We start from the raw sequence: 26,360 nt of genomic DNA on the forward strand, positions 1-26,360 counted from the left end.
CAGGTGTGCTGAAGTGGGATGTTTCTAAAAGTTGTATTATAGTAGATCTGGAAGTTTTGATGTGGGCACCCCATGTTTAGATAAATAATCAGAAAAATAACTTTTCACATCACAGAGATTTTATTCAGAACAAAGCCAAACTTGATCATTTCAGGAGTTTTATTCAAACAAGCAAACCCGATACTTTGATGGACAAACATCTCTGGTTTGAATGCATTTAAGAATGTGTTATCAATTATTTCCTGCTCAACTTCTTTGTGGTTCTTTTAATACTCTTCTCCTTCCTCCTCTCCCTCACCCTCAATGGAATCGACTCCAACCTCCTCGTAATCCTTCTCCAGAGCTGCCATGTCCTCCCTGGCCTCGGAGAACTCTCCCTCCTCCATTCCCTCACCCACATACCAGTGGACGAATGCACGCTTGGCGTACATCAGGTCAAACTTGTGATCCAGCCGAGCCCAGGCCTCTGCAATGGCAGTGGTGTTGCTCAGCATGCACACAGCCCTCTGGACCTTGGCGAGGTCGCCACCAGGAACCACAGTTGGTGGCTGGTAGTTGATGCCAACCTTGAAACCAGTGGGACACCAGTCCACAAACTGGATGGTGCGTTTGGTTTTGATGGTGGCAATGGCAGCGTTGACGTCTTTGGGCACCACATCGCCACGGAAAAGCAGGCAGCAGGCCATGTACTTTCCGTGGCGAGGGTCACATTTCACCATCTGATTGGCTGGCTCAAAGCAGGCGTTTGTGATCTCAGCCACTGAGAGCTGCTCATGGTAAGCCTTCTCTGCAGAGATCACTGGGGCGTAGGTGGCCAGAGGGAAGTGGATACGAGGGTATGGCACCAAGTTGGTCTGGAACTCAGTCAGATCAACATTCAGGGCACCATCAAAACGGAGAGATGCAGTGATGGAGGACACGATCTGGCTGATCAGCCTGTTCAGGTTAGTGTAGGTGGGGCGTTCGATGTCGAGGTTCCTGCGGCAGATATCGTAGATGGCCTCATTGTCCACCATGAAGGCACAGTCGGAGTGCTCCAGGGTGGTGTGGGTGGTCAGGATGGAGTTGTAGGGCTCCACAACAGCAGTGGACACCTGGGGAGCTGGGTAGATGGAGAACTCCAGCTTGGACTTCTTTCCATAGTCGACGGAGAGACGCTCCATCAGCAGGGAGGTGAAACCAGAACCGGTTCCTCCACCGAAGCTGTGGAAGACCAGGAAGCCCTGCAGGCCTGTGCACTGGTCAGCCTGAGGACAAAGATGGAAACCAAAGTCAATTGCTGATTGACAATTCAAAGACAAATTTGGAAATTACTGGCATTAAGTTTACCCACCAGTTTACGGATCCTGTCCAGAACCAGGTCGATGATCTCTTTGCCAATGGTGTAGTGTCCTCTGGCGTAGTTGTTGGCAGCATCTTCCTTCCCAGTGATCAGCTGCTCAGGGTGGAACAGCTGGCGGTAAGTCCCAGTGCGAACCTCATCTGAGAAGAAAAATTATACATCAAATTAGTTTAGGTTTACAGATTTTCCACAATAAATACCAAGTTTATTTGTTATCCCAGAAGTGATCTTGCTTACCGATGACAGTGGGCTCCAGGTCTACGAAAACGGCTCTGGGGACGTGCTTCCCTGCTCCGGTCTCACTGAAAAAGGTGTTGAAGGAGTCATCTCCACCTCCAAGAGTCTTGTCACTGGGCATCTGTCCGTCTGGCTGGATGCCATGCTCCAGGCAGTAGAGCTCCCAGCAGGCATTGCCGATCTGAACACCGGCCTGACCGACGTGGATGGAGATGCACTCACGCTATGGAGCAACGGGGAAGGAAAAAGATTTGTCAATTTGGATTAAACTAATACAGTCTTCATCACATTAACACATCCAAGTTCTGGAGACATTTAAGTGCTCCCTCTGTCTGTCAGGACCAGGTACTGCAGCAGGAGGAGGCACCACCCTGCACCACAATCGGCAGGGGATTCAGAATGCCTGCCAGCAGAAGCCCCCACTCTCATCTTTGATCCGCTGTTTTTCATGCTCTGGCCTTTTTCTCCAACTCTTGCATCTAGTTTGCAAGCATAAGCACACATGCAAATTAATTTGCATGGGCACAGGCGCAGGCACTCTGTGAGCCTGGAATATTCCACTTGATCTCCCTGGAGATGCACAATCACAGCGGATGCTTGAACACAAAATGAAAAAAAGAAAAAAAAAAACAGACCTTCCCCTCCAAATCTGTTTTATAATTCAAGTTTATTTAATCAGATTTTTTGCAGTAGGAAGGTAAATTTAATGAAAACTATGCTTTTATTTGAAATTAAGCTTAGAATAACATGAATTATTTATTTTTCATAAATTATATATTGTGTCCCGTTAATAAAAACTGAAAGCAATCTTTGTGTCTCCATCCATATACAGTACAAACCGCCCCTCCCTGCCTTAATGAAAAACGTGTAAATATTCATATTCTAGTTTATAAATAGATCAAATTGGAATATTTATAGCAAAACATAAATAATAAAGTAAACAAGGTTATTTATTAACATTTTATGCAGATTTATCGCTCTCATTGTGCGTCTAAATGCCCCCAGTCAGTGCATTGTTCTCATCTCCAAACAATGACAATCACACTGTGCCACAACTGCGCACCAATCTGTGCATCATCTATATAATCTGACAGCTTCCTTTCATTAAAAATGGAATTAAAATATACAGTAAACATCTGATACATAGATTAGAATAAAACACCCCCACGTGTTAAAAGCTTTACGCATCGAAAGGAGAAAATCCTTCCCGACGTCGTGTGACAGCCGAGACACCGGCTGGGGCTGAATCCTGACCAATTTCTGCCTCACAAATTCCTCCAGTCTAGATTTATTTACCACAAATAATAATAAAAAAACTCACCATTTTTCCGTCTGAGGTTCAAGGAGGAAGAGGAGAAGGAGAAAATGCCAAGAAGGAGGCTTTGTAAAAACGGGGTGTTTGCGTTGCGTGTTGTACCCAACGGGGTCGATGCAACAACTGCTGAATGGGAGGGCGGCGCAGGCAGATTTATGCAGGCAGGGCAGCAGATTTGCTCCTGTGCTGAGTGGAAAAAAACACGATTCTACCGCCGCCATTTGGCGATGCTGCGCAGATCAGACTGCAGGATATGTTAGGGTTTTTAAATAAGCAAAAATTTAAACAAATTAACTTCAGTAATATAATAATAATAGTAATAATAATGATGTTTATTTTATTATTTATTTTCACTCTGTCATACTGTTATGGTGCTTATATTAGTTTTGACGTGATGGGTGAGTTCAGACAGCGCTCATTTATTATCCGTGCACCAGCATCCATCTGGGTGTGGCATCTTCCCACAGCATCTCAGACAAATAAGAGTAAATTTCAACGCAGACGCCTAAGTGTGAGATGTTCCTGCAGGTTAAGAGGCTTCAGTCACAAGCTGACGTCTGCAGGGCGTTGCAGAGACCTGCTGTGATGGTGTCAGTCCAGCATGGCAGCTTCTTGCCTCTTCTCCCTCTTTGTCCCAGATCCTCTGCAATGATGTCATCCAGTGGGGCGATCACGTGGCTGCCCGTGTCTCTGCTGTTCAGCAGCACAGAGGCTGGGTTCATGCAGCTTCTTCAGGTTTCAAGGAACTGAAACTGCCTGAAAAGCAGTTTATGTGAAATAATGCAAAGTGTCTGGGAAGTGCAAGGCGGTGGTTATTATGGATCTCCAGCTGTAAATGCTGTTTTGGAAAATCTTTTTTTCAGTCAAAAATCTGAATCTTAATGTAGGATTTCTTTTTCTGTCCTAAAACAAGGGCACTGATGATGTATTACACTGAAAATGACTTCAGGGATGAAAGGAAAGGACTGTTTGAGAACATTCCCCTCTCCTCCTCCTTCTCTCCGTCTCCTCCTCTCTCCCCAGCAGCTGTGAAGCAGGGAGGGTCAAAGCAGCTGCTCAGCACCAACAGAGAGGAGGATGGGAATGCTGGGGATGGGAGTGGTCCTTTGTGGCATGGAGCTGACTGCATTGCATCGATGCAAACTGAGAACCTGATACCCAACAATGTGACAGAGCACATTCTCCGTCTGTCGCAGAACGCTTCCTGCATGAGTGTTCAAACAAAAAAAATAAAAAAATAAAAGCAGAAATATCAAATGAAAATTGTTATAAACTATTTTAAGTCTGTTGACTTCCTGGATATAGTGACTCACTGACATAAGAATAAAAGAAAATACATCTGCACATGTAATAGAAGTCTCTATCCTTTTTGGTTTTGTCTGCACCACTTTGCAATGCTGCTCACTCTTCTTTGAAAAATATTAGAACTTTATTACAAAAAAAGAAGCATTTTTTTCAAGTTTGGTCTTTGACCGAACCATTCTAAAACATTAATATGCTTTTATCAAAACCAGTCCCCAGTAGCTCTGGCCACTGGGAACACTGGCTGCTGGCCGCTTTGGGGCAGAAGCCAAGGTCCGGTTCAGGTCACACCGAATAAAAAACTATCCATGCCGCTCATGTGCCTCACTCTGGGATCTGCCTGACTAAGACATCATGATAATTTCCTGGAGTTGACATTTTAACTTTCCTCAAGGCAGGTCTGAACTCGACTATTGGAAAATTAATGGCGTTAATATGCATTATGTCCTCATTCTCTAACAAGATTGGCTCTCTACCTTTCCTCTATTAATCCATCCATCCATCCATCCATCCATCCATCCATCCATCCATCCATCCATCCATCCATCCATCCATCCATCCATCCATCCATCCATCCATCCATCCATTTTCTTTACACCCTTGTCCCTTAGTGGGGTCAGGAGGTGCTGGTGCCTCTCTAGCTAACGTTCCGGGCGAGAGGCGGGGTCACCCTGGACAGGTCGCCAGTCTGTCGCAGCCTCTATTAATCATTAATATTATTTGTACTGTATTTTGGAAAATACCTGCACTAACATTGATGCTTTTTGTTTTGTTCATGTTAAATCTCTAATTAAAACAGGACAAGCAGACTCCCTTCAACCAGACATTTCCTGAGGCTGATATATCCTGCTCTAACATGCCTTGAATCTGGGTGGATCCAATGTCTGCTGAAAATGAAAGCAGATTGGCTGTAAGCTCTCTGCTCTGACACATGAGTCATAGATCAGAACTTGAATCAGTTTCAGTGTTCAGGAAGTGAAACTAACACATTCACTGTGACTGAAGAGCGAAATGGAGCTTAATCAGCTGGACCCAGAAACTTTCTCCTGTTCCATCTGCCTGGATCTACTGAAGGATCCGGTCGCTATTCCCTGTGGACACAGCTACTGTATGAACTGTATTAAAAACTTCTGGGATGGAGGTGAGAAGAAGAAAATCTACCACTGTCCTCAGTGCAGGAAAACCTTCACACAGAGGCCTGACCTGGTGAAAAACACCATGCTAGCAGCTTTAGTGGAGCAGCTGAAGAAGACTGGACTCCAAGCTGCTCCTGCTGATCACCGCTATGCTGGACCTGAAGATGTGGCCTGTGATTTCTGCACTGGAAGAAAACTGAAAGCCATCAAGTCCTGTTTAGTCTGTCTGGCCTCTTATTGTGAGAAACACCTTCAGCCTCATTATGATTCAGCTACATTTAAGAAACACAAGCTGGTGGAGCCGTCCAAGAACCTCCAGGAGAACATCTGCTCTCGTCATAATAAGGTGATCGATATCTTTTGCTGCACTGATCAGAAGTGTATCTGTTATCTCTGCTCTGTGGATGAACATAAAGGCCATGAAACAGTGTCAGCTGCAGCAGAAAGGACTAAGAGGCAGAGAGAGCTGGAGGAGAGACGAGGAAACATCCAGCAGAGAATCCAGGACAGAGAGAAAGATGTGAAGCTGCTTCCACAGGAGGCGGAGGCCATCAATCACTCTGCTGATAAAACAGTGGAGGTCAGTGAGAAGATCTTCACTGAGCTGATCCGTCTCCTCCAGAAAAGAAGCTCTGAGGTGAAGCAGCAGATCAGATCCCAGCAGGAAACTGAAGTGAGTCGAGTCAAAGATGTTCAGGAGAAGCTGGAGCAGGAGATCACTGAGCTGAAGAGGAAAGACGCTGAGCTGGAGCAGCTCTCACACACAGAGGATCATACCCAGTTTCTCCTCAACTACCCCTCACTGCCAGCACTCAGTGAGCCGACACACTCATCCAGCATCAACATCCGTCCTCTGGGACACTTTGAGGACGCGAAAGCAGCTGTGTCAGAGCTCAGAGACAAACTACAGGACGTCCTGAGAGACTCATGGACAAACATCTCACTGATGGTCACTGAGGTGGATGTTCTACTGTCAGAACCAGAACCAAAGAACAGAGCTGGACTCTTAAGATATTCATGTGAAATTACTCTGGATCCAAACACAGCAAACACACAGCTGGTTCTATCAGAGGGGAACAAGAAGGTAATAAAGATGAATAAACATCAGTCTTATTCTAATCATCCAGACAGATTCACTGACTGGGTTCAGGTTCTGAGTAGAGAGAGTCTGACTGGACGTCGTTACTGGGAGGTGGAGTGGAGCGGGTCATTGGTTTATGTATCAGTCGCATACAAGAACATCGGAGCAGGAAGTGGGAATGAATGTAGATTTGGAAATAATGACAAATCTTGGGCATTAGATTGTTTCAGTTCTAAATTTGGTCACAACGACATCTGGACCTCCGTCTCAGGTCCAGTTTCCTCCAGAGTCGGAGTGTACCTGGATCACACAGCAGGTATTCTGTCCTTCTACAGCGTCTCTGAAACCATGACTCTCCTCCACAGAGTCCAGAACAGATTCACTCAGCCGCTGCTGGCTGGAGTTTTTGCTGGTTATTTATCCTCTGCAAAGTTCTTTAAACCCAAATAGATTTTTTCTCTGTTGTTGATCAGAGTTCATGGTTCTCATGTCTCTATTCTGTTTATCTTTATTTTTCTGGTTTAAATGTATTTCTCTGTGTTCCAGGAGCCATAAAGGAAATCACTGCTGATGTTTTCTTTCTTTCTTATGACAGAAATATTTATCCAATGAAAAACTAAAGGTCTCTGGGCTCTAATAATTTTGCTTTAATATTTATTCTGATTTGGATGTTCTGGTTTCTCTTCAAAAACTGTAAAACCATAGCAACAAACAACATATATGATAATAACAATTATGACATCACTGGAAAGTACATGGTACAAGCATTGTGCCTAGTTCTCTTTCAGTCTCCTAAGATGCATTTTTCTTCAAATATTTTAGATATACTTTATGAAAAATTCTTGCAAATAGGCAGAGATCCACTGTACTCATTTTACAAGGGCAAATATGCACGGAAAACATTCATTAGGCAAAATTAATTTTAAACATAAAGACAATAACCTTTGACATCTTTGTTTTGCATCAGTGTCACCAGTCACTGCAGCATCCATCAGTTTTTGAGCCTCTTGTCATCAACCGAAATACATAGAAAGGAAAGCATTTTGTTTGCTGCTGAAAAACGCAGCACACAAGAAGAATAAAAAACACATTTCAAAATCCAACTATAGCTTTGTTGTCAGTGGATGTTTGTTGTTATAAATAGCCCAGTAATTGCCCACAGTCGAAGAAGGTGTAGCATGACTCTAACCACTGTTTCATGGAGATTATTTTGTTGTTAGCAACTAAGGGACTTAAAGGCACTTTGGTCTAAAAGCGTTTGTGGTCATTGTCTCTGAAAGGTGATAGTTTAGGAAAGATAATAACACCAAATCCCAAGAGAAATAGCTGCTTTGTCTCATCCAGTTTAAAGTCTCAGCACACCATCCTCATGGGAAGAGCAGATGGGCGTTTCCCTCACAGAGACAAGACATGGAGATCTGGGGAGAGAGAAAGATCACATCCCCCCTACACACGGCACAGCCTCCTAACGGAGCTACAGTTTAAGCTGGGTCACGTGTTGGCCAGATAAAGGCGCTCTGTGTGTGAGGTTACAGGGCTGTTTCCAGGCAACTCCTTTATTCAGCTTGTAGGAACCGTTAAATCTTAGGAGCAGGGATGGAGGGGGAAGGGTTGGGCATCCGCAGCTCTCTGTGGCCTACATCCCTCATGTGTGACAGGGCAGTTTGACCTCTTTTTAATGAAAGAAGACTGTAAAATCTGGCCAAACAACAGCAAATAAAATAAGATACAGACCACATCCGTCACGTTAATTTACGTGCATAACACGTAAATTAAACAGCATGATGTGAATCAGTTCCATAAGATGTACGAAATTATCTGAATAAAATATGTTGGACATGTTTTTAATTATGCTTTGATATGCTTTTAAGGCTGTGGAAATTCTGAAATATCATCATGAAGTTTGGAATATTTGAAATAGGTTCAAAAATTTTGGACAAAATTTACAAGATAATGAATTAAATGAGAAGGTGAAAATATTCTCTACCATGTTATTCATAAAAAACTCAAGTATTGCCTTAATCATGCATTTTGAAGATTTTTCCAGCTGAAAATAAAACAACCAAGATGAATAGAAAAGCTGAGATAGGAAGGTATCATGTAGAATTCAATTTACAGGCCATATTTACAGACCTGGATCTAGCATTATCTAAATCCTTGCTCTGGGGCAACTCACCACCATTTTTAAAAAGATGTTTAGGTTTTTGATGCTGTGTTTGGGTTTTTGATGCTGTGTTTTTCAGCTAACAAAAGATCTGTTAGCCATATAATGATGCATCCTCTGGATGATGCTGCATCCTGTAGCATGGGCGTCCACTCTGGAGGTTGGAAAAGAAATCAATGTAGGGTACTGCACATGTTGTCTCACAGTTTGCTGTCTGATTCTTTTTTTTTTTTGTCATATTTAATGAAACATATAAAAAATCAACAGTCATTTGTTTTTAAAGAAATTTTGAAACCAATGTCATTTATCATGTCTTAATCCTGCTATAATAAAATATATTATTGGTGCTACAAGTTTGCTTCTTTTTCCTCTTAAATTTTTTTGTCCTCAAGTGTGTTTGAATTTATTTTTTTTATATAAAATCGATACAAAAACTGTTTTACTACAGTTCTTGTCAGGCTGACCTAGTTTTTTATTTTTATTTTTTATTTTTTTTAACATTATTTCAAAAAATTACGCAGGATTTTCCACTCAAGCAGAAACGCCGTGATGCTTTCAGTACAATACCAGGAGGGCAGGCGACCAGCTGGGTGGGGCTGATGGGCGGAGACTCTCCTTGGCTTCGTAATGGTCCAATAGGAATCCGCGAAATCATTGCGAACCTCAAAGTGACAGGGAATGGACCAATAGGAGTGGAGAAGCTGCCGGCGCCGGGGCTTTACTCGCATATATAGCTCCGGCATCATCATGTTCGCTATTATCTCTTACATCGACCCCATAACTGTCGAATTGTAAGACTCCTTTTCCGAGGAGACTCTTCCATCCTCTTTCACAACTTCAGCGAAACAACATGGTAAGAACCTTTTACCAGCTTTGTAAAGAGGATATAACTGAGGTCTAAGTGATGGTGTATAGGGAGATAATTTGATTTAAACAGTAAAAATAAGTGTATTTACAATAATGAATGAAGTTTTGAGGGATTTAACTGTAACTTTCTTTCAGACTCAAACGCTTTATTTATGCTACAAAGCGTAGGTCAAAATGTCATGTTCGATGCAGGGAGGGGTCCTGGCGAGGTTCGGATGGGGACGTGGCGGGCAGTCTGGACAAAAGAGTCTCTTCACCCCACCCTCCTTGGTGGACAGTGGGAATAACGAAAGCTTTATTATCCCAGCCTCCTTGGCATGACTGAAACCCCGGTCAGCATCACAAGGTGACAGCTGGAGGCTGTGACTGTAATTTAGTGGCAGCCAGAGTGAACACGACCCACTCCCACTGAAACCTTATCCGGACTGAAAATGGATTAAATGCACAGTCAGCATGGCGTCGGTCATTAAAAATGCAGACGAGTAATGGACACTCCTGATTCGTTCCTAATGTCTATCAGCAAGGATGAACAGAGTCTGTGTAGCTCCGCGGTTTTTAATGGTGATATAAGCGGCAATGCTATACGGTCATAAAAGATATCGAGGTTACCGCTAGTCGATCAGATTTAAGAGTTTTCACGTAAATTTAAGGGCTCAAACAAACATTACCGGTTGCCTAAGTGACGCGTTTGTTGCGTAGCAACGCAGTTCCAAACACAACTGCAATGCTCAAGGAAAAAACAAAACAAAGAGTAACAAAATACCGCGAGATTAGCAAACCCAAATGGAAATCTTATTCAGTTAATTTACCAGGACATTTTACCCATGAACCTCAGGTCCAAAGCTGAAAAATCAAATTTCTTGATGGTTATATTTATCACATAAGTTGTTTTTCTTTCACTCACAGGTGTTAATAAAAGTTTCTTTTTCCTTCATAAGTATGAAATAGTTTTTGTAAACTGTTAAAATTCTCCTAATGTTTTTTCTTTTTTTCTTTCTCACAGCGTGAGTGCATCTCCATCCACGTCGGTCAGGCCGGTGTACAGATCGGCAATGCCTGCTGGGAGCTCTACTGCCTGGAGCATGGCATCCAGCCAGACGGACAGATGCCCAGTGACAAGACCATTGGAGGAGGAGATGACTCCTTCAACACCTTCTTCAGTGAGACCGGAGCAGGGAAGCATGTCCCTAGAGCCGTTTTCGTAGACCTGGAGCCCACTGTCATCGGTAAGCAAGATCACTTCTGGGATAACAAATAAACTTGGTATTTATTGTGAAAAATCTGTAAACCTAAACTAATTTGTTATTTAATTTTGTGCTCAGATGAGGTTCGCACTGGGACTTACCGCCAGCTGTTCCACCCTGAACAGCTGATCACTGGGAAGGAAGATGCTGCCAACAACTACGCCAGAGGACACTACACCATTGGCAAAGAGATCATCGACCTCGTTCTGGACAGGATCCGTAAACTGGTGGGTGAATTCAGACACAGAGCTCTTCAATTTGTTTTCAAAATGTTTATTTTGCAAGAGAACATCTACATGGTGGAACATTTTATATTAAAAGTAGAGTTTTAATCACCTTATTGCAAGAACAGCGGAATATAATCTGGTAACATGCAACATTCCATGTTTTCTTTATTTATATCCTCAGGCTGACCAGTGTACAGGCCTGCAGGGCTTCCTGGTCTTCCACAGCTTCGGTGGAGGAACCGGTTCTGGTTTCACCTCCCTGCTGATGGAGCGTCTCTCCGTCGACTATGGAAAGAAGTCCAAGCTGGAGTTCTCCATCTACCCAGCTCCCCAGGTGTCCACTGCTGTTGTGGAGCCCTACAACTCCATCCTGACCACCCACACCACCCTGGAGCACTCCGACTGTGCCTTCATGGTGGACAATGAGGCCATCTACGATATCTGCCGCAGGAACCTCGACATCGAACGCCCCACCTACACTAACCTGAACAGATTGATCGGTCAGATCGTGTCCTCCATCACTGCGTCTCTCCGTTTTGATGGTGCCCTGAATGTTGATCTGACTGAGTTCCAGACCAACTTGGTGCCATACCCTCGTATCCACTTCCCTCTGGCCACCTACGCCCCAGTGATCTCTGCAGAGAAGGCTTACCATGAGCAGCTCTCAGTGGCTGAGATCACAAACGCCTGCTTTGAGCCAGCCAATCAGATGGTGAAATGTGACCCTCGCCACGGAAAGTACATGGCCTGCTGCCTGCTTTTCCGTGGCGATGTGGTGCCCAAAGACGTCAACGCTGCCATTGCCACCATCAAAACCAAACGGTCCATCCAGTTTGTGGACTGGTGTCCCACTGGTTTCAAGGTTGGCATCAACTACCAGCCACCAACTGTGGTTCCTGGTGGTGACCTCGCCAAGGTCCAGAGGGCTGTGTGCATGCTGAGCAACACCACTGCCATTGCAGAGGCCTGGGCTCGGCTGGATCACAAGTTTGACCTGATGTACGCCAAGCGTGCATTCGTCCACTGGTATGTGGGTGAGGGAATGGAGGAGGGAGAGTTCTCCGAGGCCAGGGAGGACATGGCAGCTCTGGAGAAGGATTACGAGGAGGTTGGAGTCGATTCCATTGAGGGTGAGGGAGAGGAGGAAGGAGAAGAGTATTAAAAGAACCACAGAGAAGTCAGGAAAGCAGAAAGTGATTACATGCACTGTGTTCTTGAATGCATTCCAAACAGAGATGTTCGTCCATCAAAGTATCATGTTTGCCATTTGAATAAAACTCCTGAAATGATCAAATTTGGCTTTGTTCTGAATAAAATCTCTGTGATTTAAAGTTATTTGTCTTGTATTCATTCTAAAAACCTATTTCCAATATGCTACGAATGCATTGTGTCCGGTGCATTGCAGACATGTCAGTTATCTAAATGGTATTATCAGAAATCGCCCAATTCTCTGCTTTTATGTTTTGCAGCATGCTGCCGTCCTTTGGCTACACAGAGTAACTATCAATAGTTCCTACAGGATTAAAATGTAAAATTCAACCAAGAAGTCTCTGAAATTACAATTAACCATCCTATATTTCTTTTGTTGGTATGACTCAGAATATGGGATATGACCAGAACACTCCCAAAATCCATTTCCTGAGGCCAAGAGAATATTTGTAACCTTTTTTTTCAGTGCCATGTTGAGCTCTGAAACTCTTCAAATATGCCAATACGGCTTAGATGCTCACACACTTGATTAGCAACTATTTTCTCATAGCTTAAGTGAGAAAGGAAGATTATGCCTGTAATTTAAGTTACTTTGAAACAATAATTGTTGAAGGTTTAATTACAGTTACCATGTCCTTGGACCGGATTAATATCTCAAATGGGGTCAGTAGTCAAAGGCAACACTTTAATTTGGTTGGCATTGGGTCCAAGATACAAGTTGAAGGTTTTGATGAAACTTTTATGAACCTCAGATCAGATTCAGTGCTGCACTTACTTCACTCCATTCTTCATCCTCAGTATGATGAGTGGGTAGGACTAATGATTTAAAGGGATCCACCATTAGTTATAATAGACCTTATTTGGGAATTTATTTTAGGTGCAACAATGCAGTAATACTATAGGTTATTTAGTTTTTATGAATTTTAATATACATGCTACAAATGCATTGCATACATGTCAGGAATGTCACCATGTTGTTCACACTGCAATGCATTCTGGGTAAAGTCAAACTGCCTGGCTCCTCCAGCCAAAATGATGATGGCTTTTTGTACTTCAACAGGTGTTTAGGGTCCAAACCTCCTCCTAGTGGTTTCACATTACCAGTGATGTAGCTCCTTAGCCCTGCTTGTTTTTGTGCCGTTTAGAGTCCGATGTGGTGGTAACCATAGACATGAATACAGTGGCAACACCAGACTTTGTTACAGACACCATGGTAATGTCAGTCCAGCTACTGTTAGCATCTCAAAGAGTCCTGGATCCTTTTAAGCAATTAAGAGTGTGAGGGTCTTAATCTCAATCAGCAACATGTTTAAATTCCCCACTATATTTTGCCTTACTCAGAACGATTTGGTTAACAGGGATGAGACGTACACAAACTTGTTTGTACAGTTGCTGAGAATTACTGCCCCCAAGTGGTCAAATTCAGTCATGGTTTTCCATTCTTAAAGAGCAGATTTACAGAAATCGTTACTTCAGCCCACCATAATGGATATATATAAAAAAAAAAAAAACAACAACGTGACAATTACTGCAGCAAGACATCTTTATTTTGAACATTCAGAAGTGTAGACAGACAAGACGATGCTGTGTTTAATATTCTTCTCCTTCATCCTCATCTCCCAAGCTATCGGCACCAACCTCCTCGTAATCCTTCTCCAGAGCTGCCATGTCCTCCCTGGCCTCGGAGAACTCTCCCTCCTCCATTCCCTCACCCACATACCAGTGGACGAATGCACGCTTGGCGTACATCAGGTCAAACTTGTGATCCAGCCGAGCCCAGGCCTCTGCAATGGCAGTGGTGTTGCTCAGCATGCACACAGCCCTCTGGACCTTGGCGAGGTCACCACCAGGAACCACAGTTGGTGGCTGGTAGTTGATGCCAACCTTGAAACCAGTGGGACACCAGTCCACAAACTGGATGGACCGTTTGGTTTTGATGGTGGCAATGGCAGCATTCACATCTTTGGGAACAACATCGCCACGGTACAAGAGGCAGCAGGCCATGTACTTTCCGTGGCGAGGGTCACATTTCACCAACTGATTGGCTGGCTCAAAGCAGGAATTTGTGATCTCAGCTACCGTGAGCTGCTCATGGTAAGCCTTCTCTGCAGAGATCACTGGGGCGTAGGTGGCCAGAGGGAAGTGGATACGAGGGTATGGCACCAAGTTGGTCTGGAACTCAGTCAGATCAACATTCAGGGCACCATCAAAACGGAGAGATGCAGTGATGGAGGACACAATCTGGCTGATCAGCCTGTTCAGGTTAGTGTAGGTGGGGCGTTCGATGTCGAGGTTCCTGCGGCAGATATCGTAGATGGCCTCATTGTCCACCATGAAGGCACAGTCGGAGTGCTCCAGGGTGGTGTGGGTGGTCAGGATGGAGTTGTAGGGCTCCACAACAGCAGTGGACACCTGGGGAGCTGGATAAACAGAAAACTCCAGCTTGGACTTCTTTCCATAGTCGACGGAGAGACGCTCCATCAGCAGGGAGGTGAAACCAGAACCGGTTCCTCCACCGAAGCTGTGGAAGACCAGGAAGCCCTGCAGGCCTGTGCACTGGTCAGACTGAGGATATAAATAAAGAAAACATGGAATGTTGCATGTTACCAGAGTATTTCACTGTTCTTACAACACGATTAAAACTCCTATGTAAATGTTCTCTTCCAAATTAAACATTTTGCAAACAAATTTAAAATCTCCCCGTCTGAATTCACCCACCAGTTTACGGATCCTGTCCAGAACCAGGTCGATGATCTCTTTGCCAATGGTGTAGTGTCCTCTGGCGTAGTTGTTGGCAGCATCTTCCTTCCCAGTGATCAGCTGTTCAGGGTGGAACAGCTGGCGGTAAGTCCCAGAGCGAACCTCATCTGGAAGAGACAAATTTACAGCATCATCAGCATTATAAAATCATCATAAAATTAATCATAAATAGACAAGCTTACCAATAACAGAGGGCTCCAGGTCAACAAAAACGGCTCTGGGGACATGCTTCCCTGCTCCGGTCTCACTGAAGAAGGTGTTGAAGGAGTCATCTCCTCCTCCAATGGTCTTGTCACTGGGCATCTGTCCGTCTGGCTGGATGCCATGCTCCAGGCAGTAGAGCTCCCAGCAGGCATTGCCGATCTGAACACCGGCCTGACCGACGTGCACCGAGATACATTCACGCTGTGAGGAAAAAAAAACATTTTAATTCTTGTAAAAAGTTTCATTTCTAAAGAATGCTGAAAGCCACATGTCTTGTCCTATTATAGTCAATAGCTTCAAGGTCATAAGTCACATGGTGTGCAGCTGTACCTCGCTTATCAGGAAAAAAAAAAAAAGAAGAGAAAAAATTCAACACAAGCGCTTTTATGAGGAACTAAAAACCGGATGACTATAATCACTTGGGGCATTAGTCAAAGAAAAGAAACACCCCTAAGTGATACATTTCTTTTTTTCTTTCCACATTAGAGCTGGGTGGTGGAAGAGAGCAGCACAGCTGCAACGGGAGTCAATATGAAAATTTGGCAACACAATCTGCCAGTTCAACCATGAAAAAGCAGTGAAGCCGAGAGCATTAAGCTTTTGTCACAAAAGGCAGGACTGTGGTTTCAGAGGCCCAGGAGGCCTCTTCAAAAAGGCGCTGAAACAGAGGAATGCGTCATGCTCTGCGACTCTGAAAAAAGGCCAAAGAACAGCCGGAAACACGCCCATGACTCAACTTACATTTCGGCTGAGGGAGGCCTGGGCACTCTTTTTTTAAAAAAAATATCCTGCCTTCAGAAAGCTTATGTTCAAAGGCATAAAAAAAATGTAAATGCCGATGTCTGATTTAACCATTGTTTAAGCTCAACTGAGACGACTCAAAAAACGACCACTATTTTTAAGAAAAAAATCGGACTGATGCATTTATAGTTTCTTACTCACCATGTTTCCACAAAAGCTGAAGTGTTGGGATGATGAAAAAGAACAAACAGTAGTTTTCTCCCACGGAGAGACTGTTAAGAGTCTGTTGCAAGAGAGGAAACTGATAAAAAGAAGGAAGACAGGCGGTGCCTATATACCGGCTTATCAAGGCAGGGCTTAATCTTATTGGTTGGATGTCACATGACACGTATTCCTATTGGTTAAGATCAAATTAAATTTGCAGATAATGTTACGACACACCACGATGTCTCTCGAAAAACCAGCGCCTGTCCTGAATTGTGTCTGTATTAATTCACACACAGGCTTCTATCATCATTTTAATTAATATTTTTTTAAAGTATATCACGGCTTCGTTTTATTGGATGTTGGCAAATCATTAACATCATAAAGGTTTATCAGTTTTCAAAAGACAATGACATTTTATTAAAGACGTGTTAGTTATAAATGTTATGTAGGTAATTGTAGTCTTATCAATGTACAGTGTCACAACAACAAACTAACAGCTTTACTCAATAACACAGGACAGCCTTGTGCTATTTTCTGCGTATTTAAAAATGCCCCTCACAATATGGCGCGGACGTTGACGTAAGATAGTACGTTCGGGCGCTGGTCCTCGGTGCCAGCGATTAGCCAATATCGATAATACGAAACTATACTGTGCCTTCTTATAAAAGTGATGCATTACAACGACTGTTGAACCCCGTAAGTGAAAAAACACAGACAAAAGTTTAAACTTATTTTAGAACAGGCGGACTTCCTGGTTTTGAGCGAGTTCATCTTGTGTCGTCACATTATCTGATTTAATTTTAACCAATAAGAACGGGTGTCACATGGCATCCAACCCATGATCCAACCAATGTGATTAAACCCTGCCTTTCAAACGCTAAAGAGCGCGACCCAGTTTATGCTCAAGATTTTTCTATGGGAGAAACTAGTTTTTCCTCATTTTTTCTCATCCCAGCACTTTAGATTTCGTTTGTAAAGATAGTTAGTGAGAATCTGTAGCTTATTGACTTCGTTGGACAAATTGTTTGGTCTCCTCTGCCGCCAAACATAGAGGGGTACTTTTGTTTTTATGTTAATCTGGAACAAATTTCCAGTAAAATGTAAAAATTCTAAAACACTGAATTTCTTTAACAAAATCTTTAGAGTAAAGCCAGACAAAACTCACTAAAACTAAACATTGAAGAAATGACAAATATGTTCAATTTGTAGTGTCTTAATAGTGGTTTAGTATCAAGTATAATGTAAAAATAATGCCAGGTATTGAAGTTCTAAATATTCTGGAAAAATGTGCCAAAGCACTTGGCCATAGGACATTTTCTTCCTACTTTCTAGTGAAAAACAAGTAAAAAATGCCAGGCGGACATTTGAGAGTCAGGCCTAAAAGGGTTTTAAACTGCATCTAACTCTTTTGTATTAAACATTCAACAACTTAAATACAGAAATTTGTTTATACACAGATTTTAGATTGCAAAAGGCAGACATCAAAATTTTCACAATTTTGCTGCCAAGAGAACTTTCTGATAATTTCTGTTCCTTTTAACACAGATTGTTGAATGAAACAAAATGATAAGATCCAGTTTTTATTAAGTCAGATCTTCATTAGGAATCAGGTAGATGAAGGGAATTAAAAAGCTAAGAAGAATATGGAATATATTTACTATTTCTATCAAAAACTGTAGTGTATTTTGTCTTGTTTTTACTATAGTTCTTCCTGAATTTATTTAGGTTTTTTTTTTTTGCACATCTCAAAACGATTACTTGTTTATCATGAATAACTTTTAGTTCAAAATAATTTACATATTCCCTTCGGATCTAAAAACAGAATTATTTTAACTTAGAATCAAAATCAGCTTTATTCACCAAGTTTGTGCACAAACACAATTTGACTTTGGTTCCTTTTTACTGTGAATGAAAACACAGAACTGTTGGGAAATCTCTCTAAGTCTTTTCTTCTCTGCCTTCATCAGAGGTAGTAGTCTTCCTCCTCAATGTCTCCGTGCGTGTCCTGGAAGCCCAGCGCCTGGATGTCCTGGGTGATGTCAGTGATCCGTCGGTTAAATTCCTGAGAGCCTGTTGGTAGAGAGCCGTTGTCGTACCTACTGACAGAAGAACGGCTGTTATCTTACTGACAGGTTTTTGTATAGGTAGAAGAAATAAATCAAACAAAATGCAGGATATAAACTAATAAAACCAAAGTAAACTACAGGTGCATCCAGTAAAGAAGAATATCATCAAAATGTTTATCTATTTCACTTGTAACATTAAAATAATTAAAACATAGATAAAATGAAGGAAATCTATGTTTGGCAGAGAAAACTGAAGTTTTTCACATACCCAACTACTCTGTTCAAAACATAAAAATCTGGCACAATTTAAAAGGAAATAAACATGCTTTTCAAGAACCAAACAAAGAAATAATCAACCAAACACACATCTCCTTAGTGAGACGTCAGCCTATGAAAAAAATCTGTGCATGTACTGTACCGTCTGTTCCATATTTAGCCTGGGATTTCAGTCCACGCCTGGTGAATCCACACTGAACTCTAATGGCATTTGATTCACAATCTTTTCAAGGCCTCGATTCTCACTGTTCCTTAAGTACACATTTACCAAAAAAGCCCCACATTTTCTCCAGTTTTATATATTTATATTTAAAATGTGTTCTTAAAGGTCACAGTGGAAATTAAGTCAAATATCACACTTTTTTTTTTGTTAAAATAAGTTTGAATACAGCTCTGTTTTAGCAATGTTTTGTCGAAGCTTAAAATTCTGACTAACTGTCAAGTCAGCAGTCTTCTCTAAGATAGTTTAGGTCAGTTTTGGTGTTAAAAATGTTTTTTGGTGTCATCATATAATATAATTTTTGTTATAGGGAGACCACAGTTTGTGTTTTCATTTGTTATAACCATCAAACTCAACAGAAATAAGCTCTTAAAATAGACCACTTTTTGTGTGATGAATCAATCATAAACTGAATTGTTGAAAATAAACTTTTCACGTCCATTTCCACGTACCCTCTCATGGCTGTGGCCGACGTGTTGCTCATGCTGCGCTTAATTCGTCCAAAGCTGTCGGTTAAAATCCCGCCCTCTCGGATCCCGATGCTTTCCAGGAACTCCTCAAACACGCCGACGTCTTTGTCTGGAATAAACGGCCTCATGCCTGAAAAAACAAAGGATGAGCATGTTAATGGGCCCAAATGAAACAAACCAGGATTCCAAGACAAGAACATTTCACAGGAAATTAAACGTTTCTGAAAACAGTCTTTCCCAAAATAATGTTGTATTTCCATCATTAAGACATTAAAATGTTCAGTCTTAGTCCAACAATTCATTCTTGAATAACAGAATGTGGAAGAAAATAATCTACATTGTAATCCTTCTTCTCTCTGCTTGCCTTTGTGTACTTTTTAAAAGCATCTTAGCTGAAATATTTACATATTTTGCTTTGTATAAATCCTTCTGTGAAACTGCACCTGGTTTTATATATTAAATTTGAGGTTTCAGGACTTAATTCACCTGTAGCTGTTTTTACCACAGATGTCAGCATGATTCATATTGAATTATGAAGACGTCGGCTTTATTTAGAGGTATGTCCACCTTAACGAAAAATATATTGGAGACACATCAGAAGAATGAATTTTTAAGAACTTTAAGGAAATAAACAACTATACTGAATGATTCTTCTTAGGTTCTTCTTGTGTTATGTTGACTGTGTGTGTTTTCTTATATATGCGTTGCATATAGGAGACATATTGAAGTAAATGACATTTATTGAAGTAAATGTCCTTTAGTAGAATATTTTTTGTTATAGTATAATTCATTTGCTTTAATTTATGGCCTCTATTTTGTATTTGTTTATTTTGTAGTTACTTATTTGTTGAATGTATGTAATATGCATGTATTTTTATTTGTTTATTTTTGCAGTTACTTTTATTCTGCCTGTGTTATGTAATCTATGCATGTTCAGTATTTTTAGTTGTTCATGTTGAATCTGGGCACCTCAGGAAGAGTAGATGCAGAGAACTGCAACCGATGGGGATCCAAATAAAAGAAAAGAATAACTCCGTCTCGGTCTCTCACCCAGCAGCAGGAATTTGCGCTTGTCTCCGTACAGCTGCAGAAGTTCGGAGCAGAAGTGGTCGATGTTTGAACCCAGCCTGTATTCTCTCAGCAGGACTGCAAACTGGTGCAGCTCCAGAGGATTCAGCTTGTTCCTCAGCTGCACATAAACACACACACACACACACACACACACACACACACACACACACACACACACACACAGGGGTTTATTTACTTTATATGCTGGGGATTCAGTTTCCTTCCATGGTGCCCGTTTTTAATTCTTTCAAAACCTATTGGAGCCAAACCAGATCCGCCTAGCTTCATGTTCTGCTTGTGAAGATTGTTGTCCACACTCACTGTAATCATGTACTCCTGCATCAGCAGCAGGGCGGGGTTGCTGTCTGCTCCATCACTGGTTGATGCCAGGCTGCGATGGGAGTCCTGCAGCGAGATAGACGAGCTCTCGCTGTACGTCTCACTGTAGTAGAGCTCAAAAGCCTCCTGGGAGCCATCGCTTACAGAGACAGAAGGACACTGGCTTCTTAGAGGATTGCATATAAACATACAAAAAGCAGTAGTAGTTATTGTTCTACAGCCATGTTACTTACAAAGAGCTGCAGCAGCTAAACTCTAGATCATAACTGTAGGACATGTCAGTCAGGCAGCTGTCACCTGTACAGAGATATAGTAACGTCTTAATGTTTCAGGTTTTATTCTTTATTCTTTACTGCATTACTTTGAAGTCTGTTAAAATCATTTTAGGATTACTTTATTTTATTGGGTTATTTACAAGGTTCTGCTTTTTGTTGATCTGAACCGTCAGAGACACAGAAAGACAATTACAAAGTCAGCCTTCTATCAACTCAAGCAGTCTCTGATCTGCTTGGCATGCAAACCTGAGTTTACTTCAGTCAAATAGAAACCGAGGTTTGTAGGCAGACCAGAGTTCATTCTTTTGGTCCACATCACATCGATTACACATTCACACCTCCACAAACGAACCAGATTTCTAGGAAAATGAACTGGATTTCAGTTAAAGCCGATTAAACAGGAATGGTGTGAATGAACCCTAAGTGAGGGCCTTCCCAAATGTCTTACGTAAGCAGTACATCTCAAATGTGATTTCTGTCACTCATTTCAGAAAGTGAAATGCATAACTTACATGTAGATTTATTACACATAGAGTGAAATATTTCAAGCCTTTATTTCTTTTAACTTTGCGACACTCACTCCTTTGGAGCCAGTATTGATCTGGCATGGTGTGGTGAAATCCGGCCCTGTCAACACATTCAATGGTCTGATGGCCGTAAATGATCTGGAACATCTGGCAAATGAGGGAGCAATACTCCTCTGCAGCGTCCTGCACATAAACACCAAGGTTCAGATGATTAGTTTACACATAAATTTGTGTTTATGTGGACTAATTAGCATCATCTAGGTTGCTCTGCCTTCCAGGGAAGACCCCCACCCTGTTCTCCATCGCCAGGATGACCAGGTTGCAGTAGGCATCAGGACAGGGTGTGGGTTCCAGCGGGTTGTAGTTCCGTCTCTCCCAGCTGCCGTAGCTTTTCCCTCTTTCCCAGCTTCCAGTGCAGGCCTGCCGCCGCTCCAAGCTCCCTCCACCGCCTCCATGCCTCCTCTCCCAGCTCCCCGCTCCTCCACCCCCTCCATGTCTCCTCTCCCAGCTCCCTCCTCCACCTCCCACCCCCCAGTTCCCACTCATTGGTCTCGCTCTGCGGTTCTCCCAGCTCCCACCGGTTTTACTGGTTTGCTGCCTCCTCTCCCAGCTGCCGCCGACTCTCCTTCTCTCTAAGCTTCCTCCCCCCGCCTTCTCGCCACCTCCTCTCTCCACATTTTGGTTTTTGTCATGGTTACTTCTGGAGAGCGATGGCCTCCAGTCAACTCCACAGATGGTGTGTCTGCGCTCCATCGTGCCCCCTGCTGGTCGCGACTCAGCGTTGCAGCTCATGGTTTGTCGTCGCCCGTCGACGCCTTGTGTTTTCCTCCTGTCCAGGCTGTCATCGTCAGCAACCACAGAATCCACATTTAGACCTGCAGGATTTTGAAACAAAATCCATCTCTTTGTTACATTATCACGACAGTAATATCAGAGCAATTGTAGATAGAAAAAAAAAAAAAACTTCTTGCAGAAATTTTCACATTTTTGCATTTTTCAACTTTTGTATCAGAAATGTCCAAGTTTTTTCTAGAAAATTTCTGAGTTTTCTTCTCGCAAATTTTTGACTTTTCAGGCTTCTAAATTTCCAAGTTTTTAAACTTTCTGTGATTAGTCTCAAAGTTTTTTTATGGGAAATGTACTTCTTTTTTTGTATAACCCTAATACGCTGTCATACAGTGCTCTCTAATATTTGACAATCAGTCCGTGTTAAAATCTAAGTATTTATTGAAGGGCTCTGATGGTTTGGAGGGGGGCCATGGGGTGGGGGGCTCTCCTCTCACCTGTTTTGAGAACCAGCAGGTGCAGTGCGTCGTCTCGCAGGTAGGAGGCAGCAGCGATTTCATGTGTGGGAATCCTCATCAGCAGCTTCTCGTTGTTTCTCCATGTCAGCAGCAGACAGCGAGCAGACAGGCTCAGTATGCAGTCCTGATCGACGCTCGTCTTCAGTGGCAGCACCTTCAGCTGCTAATGACGAACACAGAGTCAAAAGTTAGGCTCTATTATCGACATTATGTGAGAAATCAGCCAGAAGGTTGAGGGTCTTTGCAGAGTTTTGGTCAGAAAGCAACTCAATGCTAAAGAATGCTACGTCAGCGTCCACGGTCCACATTCCTACAGTATTTCTTCAAGGAAGTTGAAAGGCCATCAAGCTGGGAAATCAATACAGCAAAGTTGTGAATTTTAAATGCGACATTCATTTATCGATGATGAAAACTGGAAAATATGCTGCTGCAGAAGCAGATAAGGTTTACAATCTAATATTTCTTTATTGGAAGCAAAACTAAATCAAGGTCAATCAGTTCAGAGTGAAGAACAAATTCTGAACTTTGTGCATTATTTCTCTATCCACACAAATCACTTTACCATTCAGAAATGAATACACTTAATTACATCAGCATATGTAACCTGCAACCCTTCCTGTGTCTGATTTAAATATTGTTTTCTCCTCCACAGCAAGGCTGAAACTGATGGTGGAGGTGTAGAAATATTCTCTATATATAGAGAGACTGAAATTCAAAGTATTGTGGAAAAAACCCCAAAACATCCCAGTGCAATCTAACCTTTATCTGTAGTAAAGCATCTTCCAAACTATGGAATAAGTTTGGAAGACAAGAGCAGAGCTGCTTTATTCTCATATCACTGCTGGAAAGCTGTAGGAGTTTCTGCAGTTGATCATTAACTGGCGACTAAAGCTTAAGTTAATAATAAAAAAACATTTAGGTTAATGAGTTATAGATCAGTAAAAACTACCAACCCTGGCTGTGTCCAGCAGCTGCAGAAGTTCATCCCTGCTTGATGGATTTAATGAAACTGACACCCAAGTCAGGTGACCCAGGAACTAAGAGAAGAGGTCAAACATTAAGCAGTTTAAAGCTTCTCTTTTTACCGTTTCAGTTCTGTTCTTCATCGTTTCTTACCTTCACTTCCTTTTCCACGTAATCAAAGATGAGCCGCTCGGGGTGGATGAGGTAATCCGGTGGGTAGAGGGGGACGGTGTGGAGCGGCCGGCGGTAAACGCTGCCGCGGTCTACGGCCCTGCGGCCAGATCTGGACCAGACCAGACGCTTAATGGGTGAAACGAAAGTCTGGGAAGAAAAACAGACAAATCCTCTGATGTTCTGGCATTAAATATGATGCAATTTTCTGTCAACTGTCACCATATTCTTGATTATATCATTGAACAATAAAAGTGTCATTGTAATGTACTGGGTTTTTAATCTGACTTTATGATTTGAATTAAATTGGGTCCAAATGGAACTGTACCAGGATATAAATTACACCTGATGTGATTTGACTATATCAACGATCTGAACTGAATTAAATAAGAATATTTACCATCGTATCCAGGGAATACTAAAGACTCAAATGTTTACATTTACATACAGACCAATTAAATTAATTAGAATATTATTGAAAAATTTGTTTATTTCAGGTACTTTGTCATAAAGTGAAACATGTTTTATAGATTAATTACAGACTGGTGTTTTACAGCCTTGACTTCTGTTAATTATGATGATTTTCCACTTACAGGCAATGAAAACTTGACATTTAAAAACAGAGTATTACATCAGATCAGTTAAAAAAAACATGCTTTATTATAGAAATGTAGCCTTTAATGACAGATAAAGATTATTTTCAGAAGGTGCTTTAAATCTGAGCCTCATCAGAATGAATATGACTGCAGTGGAAACATTTTTATCATTACTATAAAATGTCTTTTAAAAAGTGTTTTGATGACAAAGAGACAAAATGTAACCAATCTATTCTGTGCATGTCAAAAACTCTGCACACCATAATTTTGTAACAAAAATAAAAAGAGAGTTCATACTGGCAGATATTAGTTCATAGAGAATACTACTAAAAACATGGCTGCTAATATAAAAGAGACATGAATCAATCCAAGAAGTCAATCCTGATAAGTCAAACTCTGTTGTTTCTGTTGCTTTCAAATTACTTTCTGTTATTTTGGGCAATTTTAAGCAAAATCAACACGTTTCCAACATCAAAACATTTTCCATTTGGATAGAGTAGCCTCAAGATATTAATAACATAAAAAAATGGAAATAAAATAAGTACCTTCTTCGGTTTCTTTGGTTCGTAGTCCATCGTGGCGGCTCTGTTCTGGGTCAGAAAGTTGGGATCCTTCTCACAGTTTCCACTCAGATGTTGTGGCTCCTGTCTCTCAGTTGTTCTACCGTTTTCTGCCTCTTTGTTCCTATAAGTCTGAGTTCATTTATTGCGTGTCATATATGCCCTTTTCTGCTTCTACACTGATTGTCTACTCTGCTGAGACCTCTCAAACACACACACAAACACTTTGGGCATGAAGAGAGAGCAGGAAGCGAAGGAAGTCCACTTCCTGTCCGAGAGGAAACTCCACCAACGACTGATAACATCCATTCTCTCCTCTCTGATAAAACACACAAATTATACAGCTCAAAATTCCCTTTTTAAATTTGTATTTGTGCAGAGACAAGTGTCATATCCAATTCTCTTTACCATACAGGTGATTTTCAAAGGCCTTTCTCTTTATGGGATTTTAGTTAAAAAAGATTTTATTTTTCATCCCAGGTTTGACATTATGTCATTACAGCAAACAGATTAATAAACTCAGTGAATGTTGAACACTCCAGGCCTCATTGTAATCAAACCAGCCTTTCCAAAACACTCTGCTATTGCTTTCTGCTACTGCTTACTTACTCTGAAGGAGATTTAGAGATCAGTATTTTCACTGTTTATGAAAATAGACATGCAATATGTATACATATACTGTGCATTACACTGATAGTTGGAAGACATCTACTTCCACTCCATGCAGGTCTTCCAGCACGGAGCTTGCATGTTCTCCCTGTGCATTCATGGGTTCTCTCCAGGTACTCCATCTTCCTTCCACAATCACAACTGATAGCATAAAACTGCAGCAAATAAATGGGCCAGGAGGGGGGGGGGTCTTTGAGCTGCCAATCATCCTCATGTACTTGCTGCTAAATGTATTAATAGCAGAGAAACAACTCCCCATTACAGAAAAACTGTTTATCTGTTGTCATCAGTGCCTATGCTAACTATCTTTAGCATTCATGACAGGATGTACTAGCTTCCCTCCAATGTTCTTTGGAAGAGCGATAAGCAGCGCCACACCGAGGGTGATTGACAACACTAAGACCCTCCTTCTGGCTCTGGATAGCACTGGGAAAAGGCAGAAGAGCTCGGTTTATGCACAGATTATATTTGTCTCATATCATACTGTCACGACTTCTTGATAGTTTCAACAAATATGTAAAAATTATATTTTTATAAAAGTTACATACTGCAGCATATGTGGCTTTGATGAAACAAATTTTCCTTTTCAAAGAACAAATATATAAAAATAAAAGTTGCTTTTTCTGTTTACAGTGTAAAGTAAGACTGTTGTAATAGGAGCAGAATTTGTTTTAAAGCCTTTTGCATTTATCTACTATGGGTGCAAACAGCTGCCTTGGGTGAAACACTTAGAACAAGAAGATAAACAGAGCTGCACCCAGTACTGCGCGTTTGATAGCTGGTGGCTGTTGGGATGATTTCAGGCTTCTAACACTCG

The 26,360-nt window shown here is 41.8% G+C and overlaps 4 protein-coding genes across 9 annotated transcripts; 2 read left to right on the forward strand and 2 right to left on the reverse strand.

Annotated features, from left to right (window-relative positions):
- Window positions 1-97: 97 nt before the first annotated feature.
- Window positions 98-16,142, reverse strand: LOC106934618 (tubulin alpha-1B chain-like). Of its 4 annotated transcripts, none has more exons than XM_015014756.1 (5): window positions 16,031-16,142; window positions 15,260-15,289; window positions 1,580-1,772; window positions 1,334-1,482; window positions 98-1,247 (listed from the first exon to the last, which is right to left on the reverse strand). In XM_015014756.1, the coding sequence occupies exons 1-5, from the start codon at window positions 16,031-16,033 to the stop codon at window positions 267-269; spliced, it is 1,356 nt and encodes a 451-aa protein (XP_014870242.1). In that variant the 5' UTR covers window positions 16,034-16,142; the 3' UTR covers window positions 98-266. The 4 variants fall into 4 exon arrangements, with proteins under 4 accessions (XP_014870242.1, XP_014870320.1, XP_014870161.1 ...); XM_015014834.1 differs by lacking the exons at window positions 1,334-1,482; window positions 1,580-1,772 and adding exons at window positions 13,763-14,689; window positions 14,843-14,991 and having other exon boundaries at window positions 98-320; window positions 15,067-15,289; XM_015014675.1 differs by lacking the exons at window positions 15,260-15,289; window positions 16,031-16,142 and adding an exon at window positions 2,901-3,021 and having other exon boundaries at window positions 1,580-1,802.
- On the forward strand, window positions 5,168-7,815 carry LOC106934548 (tripartite motif-containing protein 16-like). Its single transcript, XM_015014555.1, has one exon. The coding sequence runs from the start codon at window positions 5,208-5,210 to the stop codon at window positions 6,861-6,863; it is 1,656 nt and encodes a 551-aa protein (XP_014870041.1). The 5' UTR covers window positions 5,168-5,207; the 3' UTR covers window positions 6,864-7,815.
- On the forward strand, window positions 9,311-12,243 carry LOC106934846 (tubulin alpha-1A chain). The gene is made up of 4 exons (XM_015015024.1): window positions 9,311-9,430; window positions 10,448-10,670; window positions 10,767-10,915; window positions 11,097-12,243. Exons 1-4 carry the CDS (start codon window positions 9,428-9,430, stop codon window positions 12,075-12,077), a joined length of 1,356 nt encoding a protein of 451 aa, XP_014870510.1. The 5' UTR covers window positions 9,311-9,427; the 3' UTR covers window positions 12,078-12,243.
- Window positions 16,143-17,863: 1,721 nt separating the features above from the next.
- On the reverse strand, window positions 17,864-25,116 carry ccm2l (CCM2 like scaffold protein). Of its 3 annotated transcripts, none has more exons than XM_015014443.1 (11): window positions 24,860-25,116; window positions 23,701-23,868; window positions 23,538-23,621; window positions 22,564-22,744; window positions 21,572-22,155; window positions 21,334-21,463; window positions 20,712-20,775; window positions 20,461-20,617; window positions 20,119-20,257; window positions 19,051-19,198; window positions 17,864-18,135 (listed from the first exon to the last, which is right to left on the reverse strand). In XM_015014443.1, the coding sequence occupies exons 1-11, from the start codon at window positions 24,887-24,889 to the stop codon at window positions 18,000-18,002; spliced, it is 1,821 nt and encodes a 606-aa protein (XP_014869929.1). In that variant the 5' UTR covers window positions 24,890-25,116; the 3' UTR covers window positions 17,864-17,999. The 3 variants fall into 3 exon arrangements, with proteins under 3 accessions (XP_014869929.1, XP_014869769.1, XP_014869852.1); XM_015014283.1 differs by having other exon boundaries at window positions 22,564-22,747; XM_015014366.1 differs by having other exon boundaries at window positions 17,864-18,132; window positions 22,564-22,747; window positions 24,860-25,113.
- Window positions 25,117-26,360: the final 1,244 nt, after the last annotated feature.

Source organism: Poecilia latipinna, unplaced genomic scaffold (genome assembly GCF_001443285.1).
Source record: "Poecilia latipinna isolate Pla-1442-1.1 unplaced genomic scaffold, P_latipinna-1.0 Scaffold5, whole genome shotgun sequence".
Taxonomy (NCBI): Eukaryota; Metazoa; Chordata; class Actinopteri; order Cyprinodontiformes; family Poeciliidae; genus Poecilia; species Poecilia latipinna.

Bases quoted from the DNA above. Each gene is read 5' to 3' on its own strand.
- LOC106934846 (XM_015015024.1), top strand. The intron at 10,671-10,766 runs GTAAGCAAGATC...TTTTGTGCTCAG, and splicing joins CCTGGAGCCCACTGTCATCG to ATGAGGTTCGCACTGGGACT. The intron at 10,916-11,096 runs GTGGGTGAATTC...TTATATCCTCAG, and splicing joins TGGACAGGATCCGTAAACTG to GCTGACCAGTGTACAGGCCT.
- ccm2l (XM_015014283.1), bottom strand. From the start codon at position 24,889: ATGGACTACGAACCAAAGAAACCGAAGAAG. The intron at 22,156-22,563 runs GTGAGAGGAGAG...AAAATCCTGCAG, and splicing joins CCTGCTGGTTCTCAAAACAG to GTCTAAATGTGGATTCTGTG. The intron at 20,776-21,333 runs GTGAGTGTCGCA...ATCTCTGTACAG, and splicing joins TCAATACTGGCTCCAAAGGA to GTGACAGCTGCCTGACTGAC.
- LOC106934618 (XM_015014756.1), bottom strand. The intron at 1,773-15,259 runs GCCGGTGTTCAG...CACGTCGGTCAG, and splicing joins TCTCGGTGCACGTCGGTCAG to GCCGGTGTTCAGATCGGCAA. The intron at 1,248-1,333 runs GTGGGTAAACTT...CTTTGTCCTCAG, and splicing joins TGGACAGGATCCGTAAACTG to GCTGACCAGTGCACAGGCCT.
- LOC106934548 (XM_015014555.1), top strand. From the start codon at position 5,208: ATGGAGCTTAATCAGCTGGACCCAGAAACTTTCTCCTGTTCCATCTGC.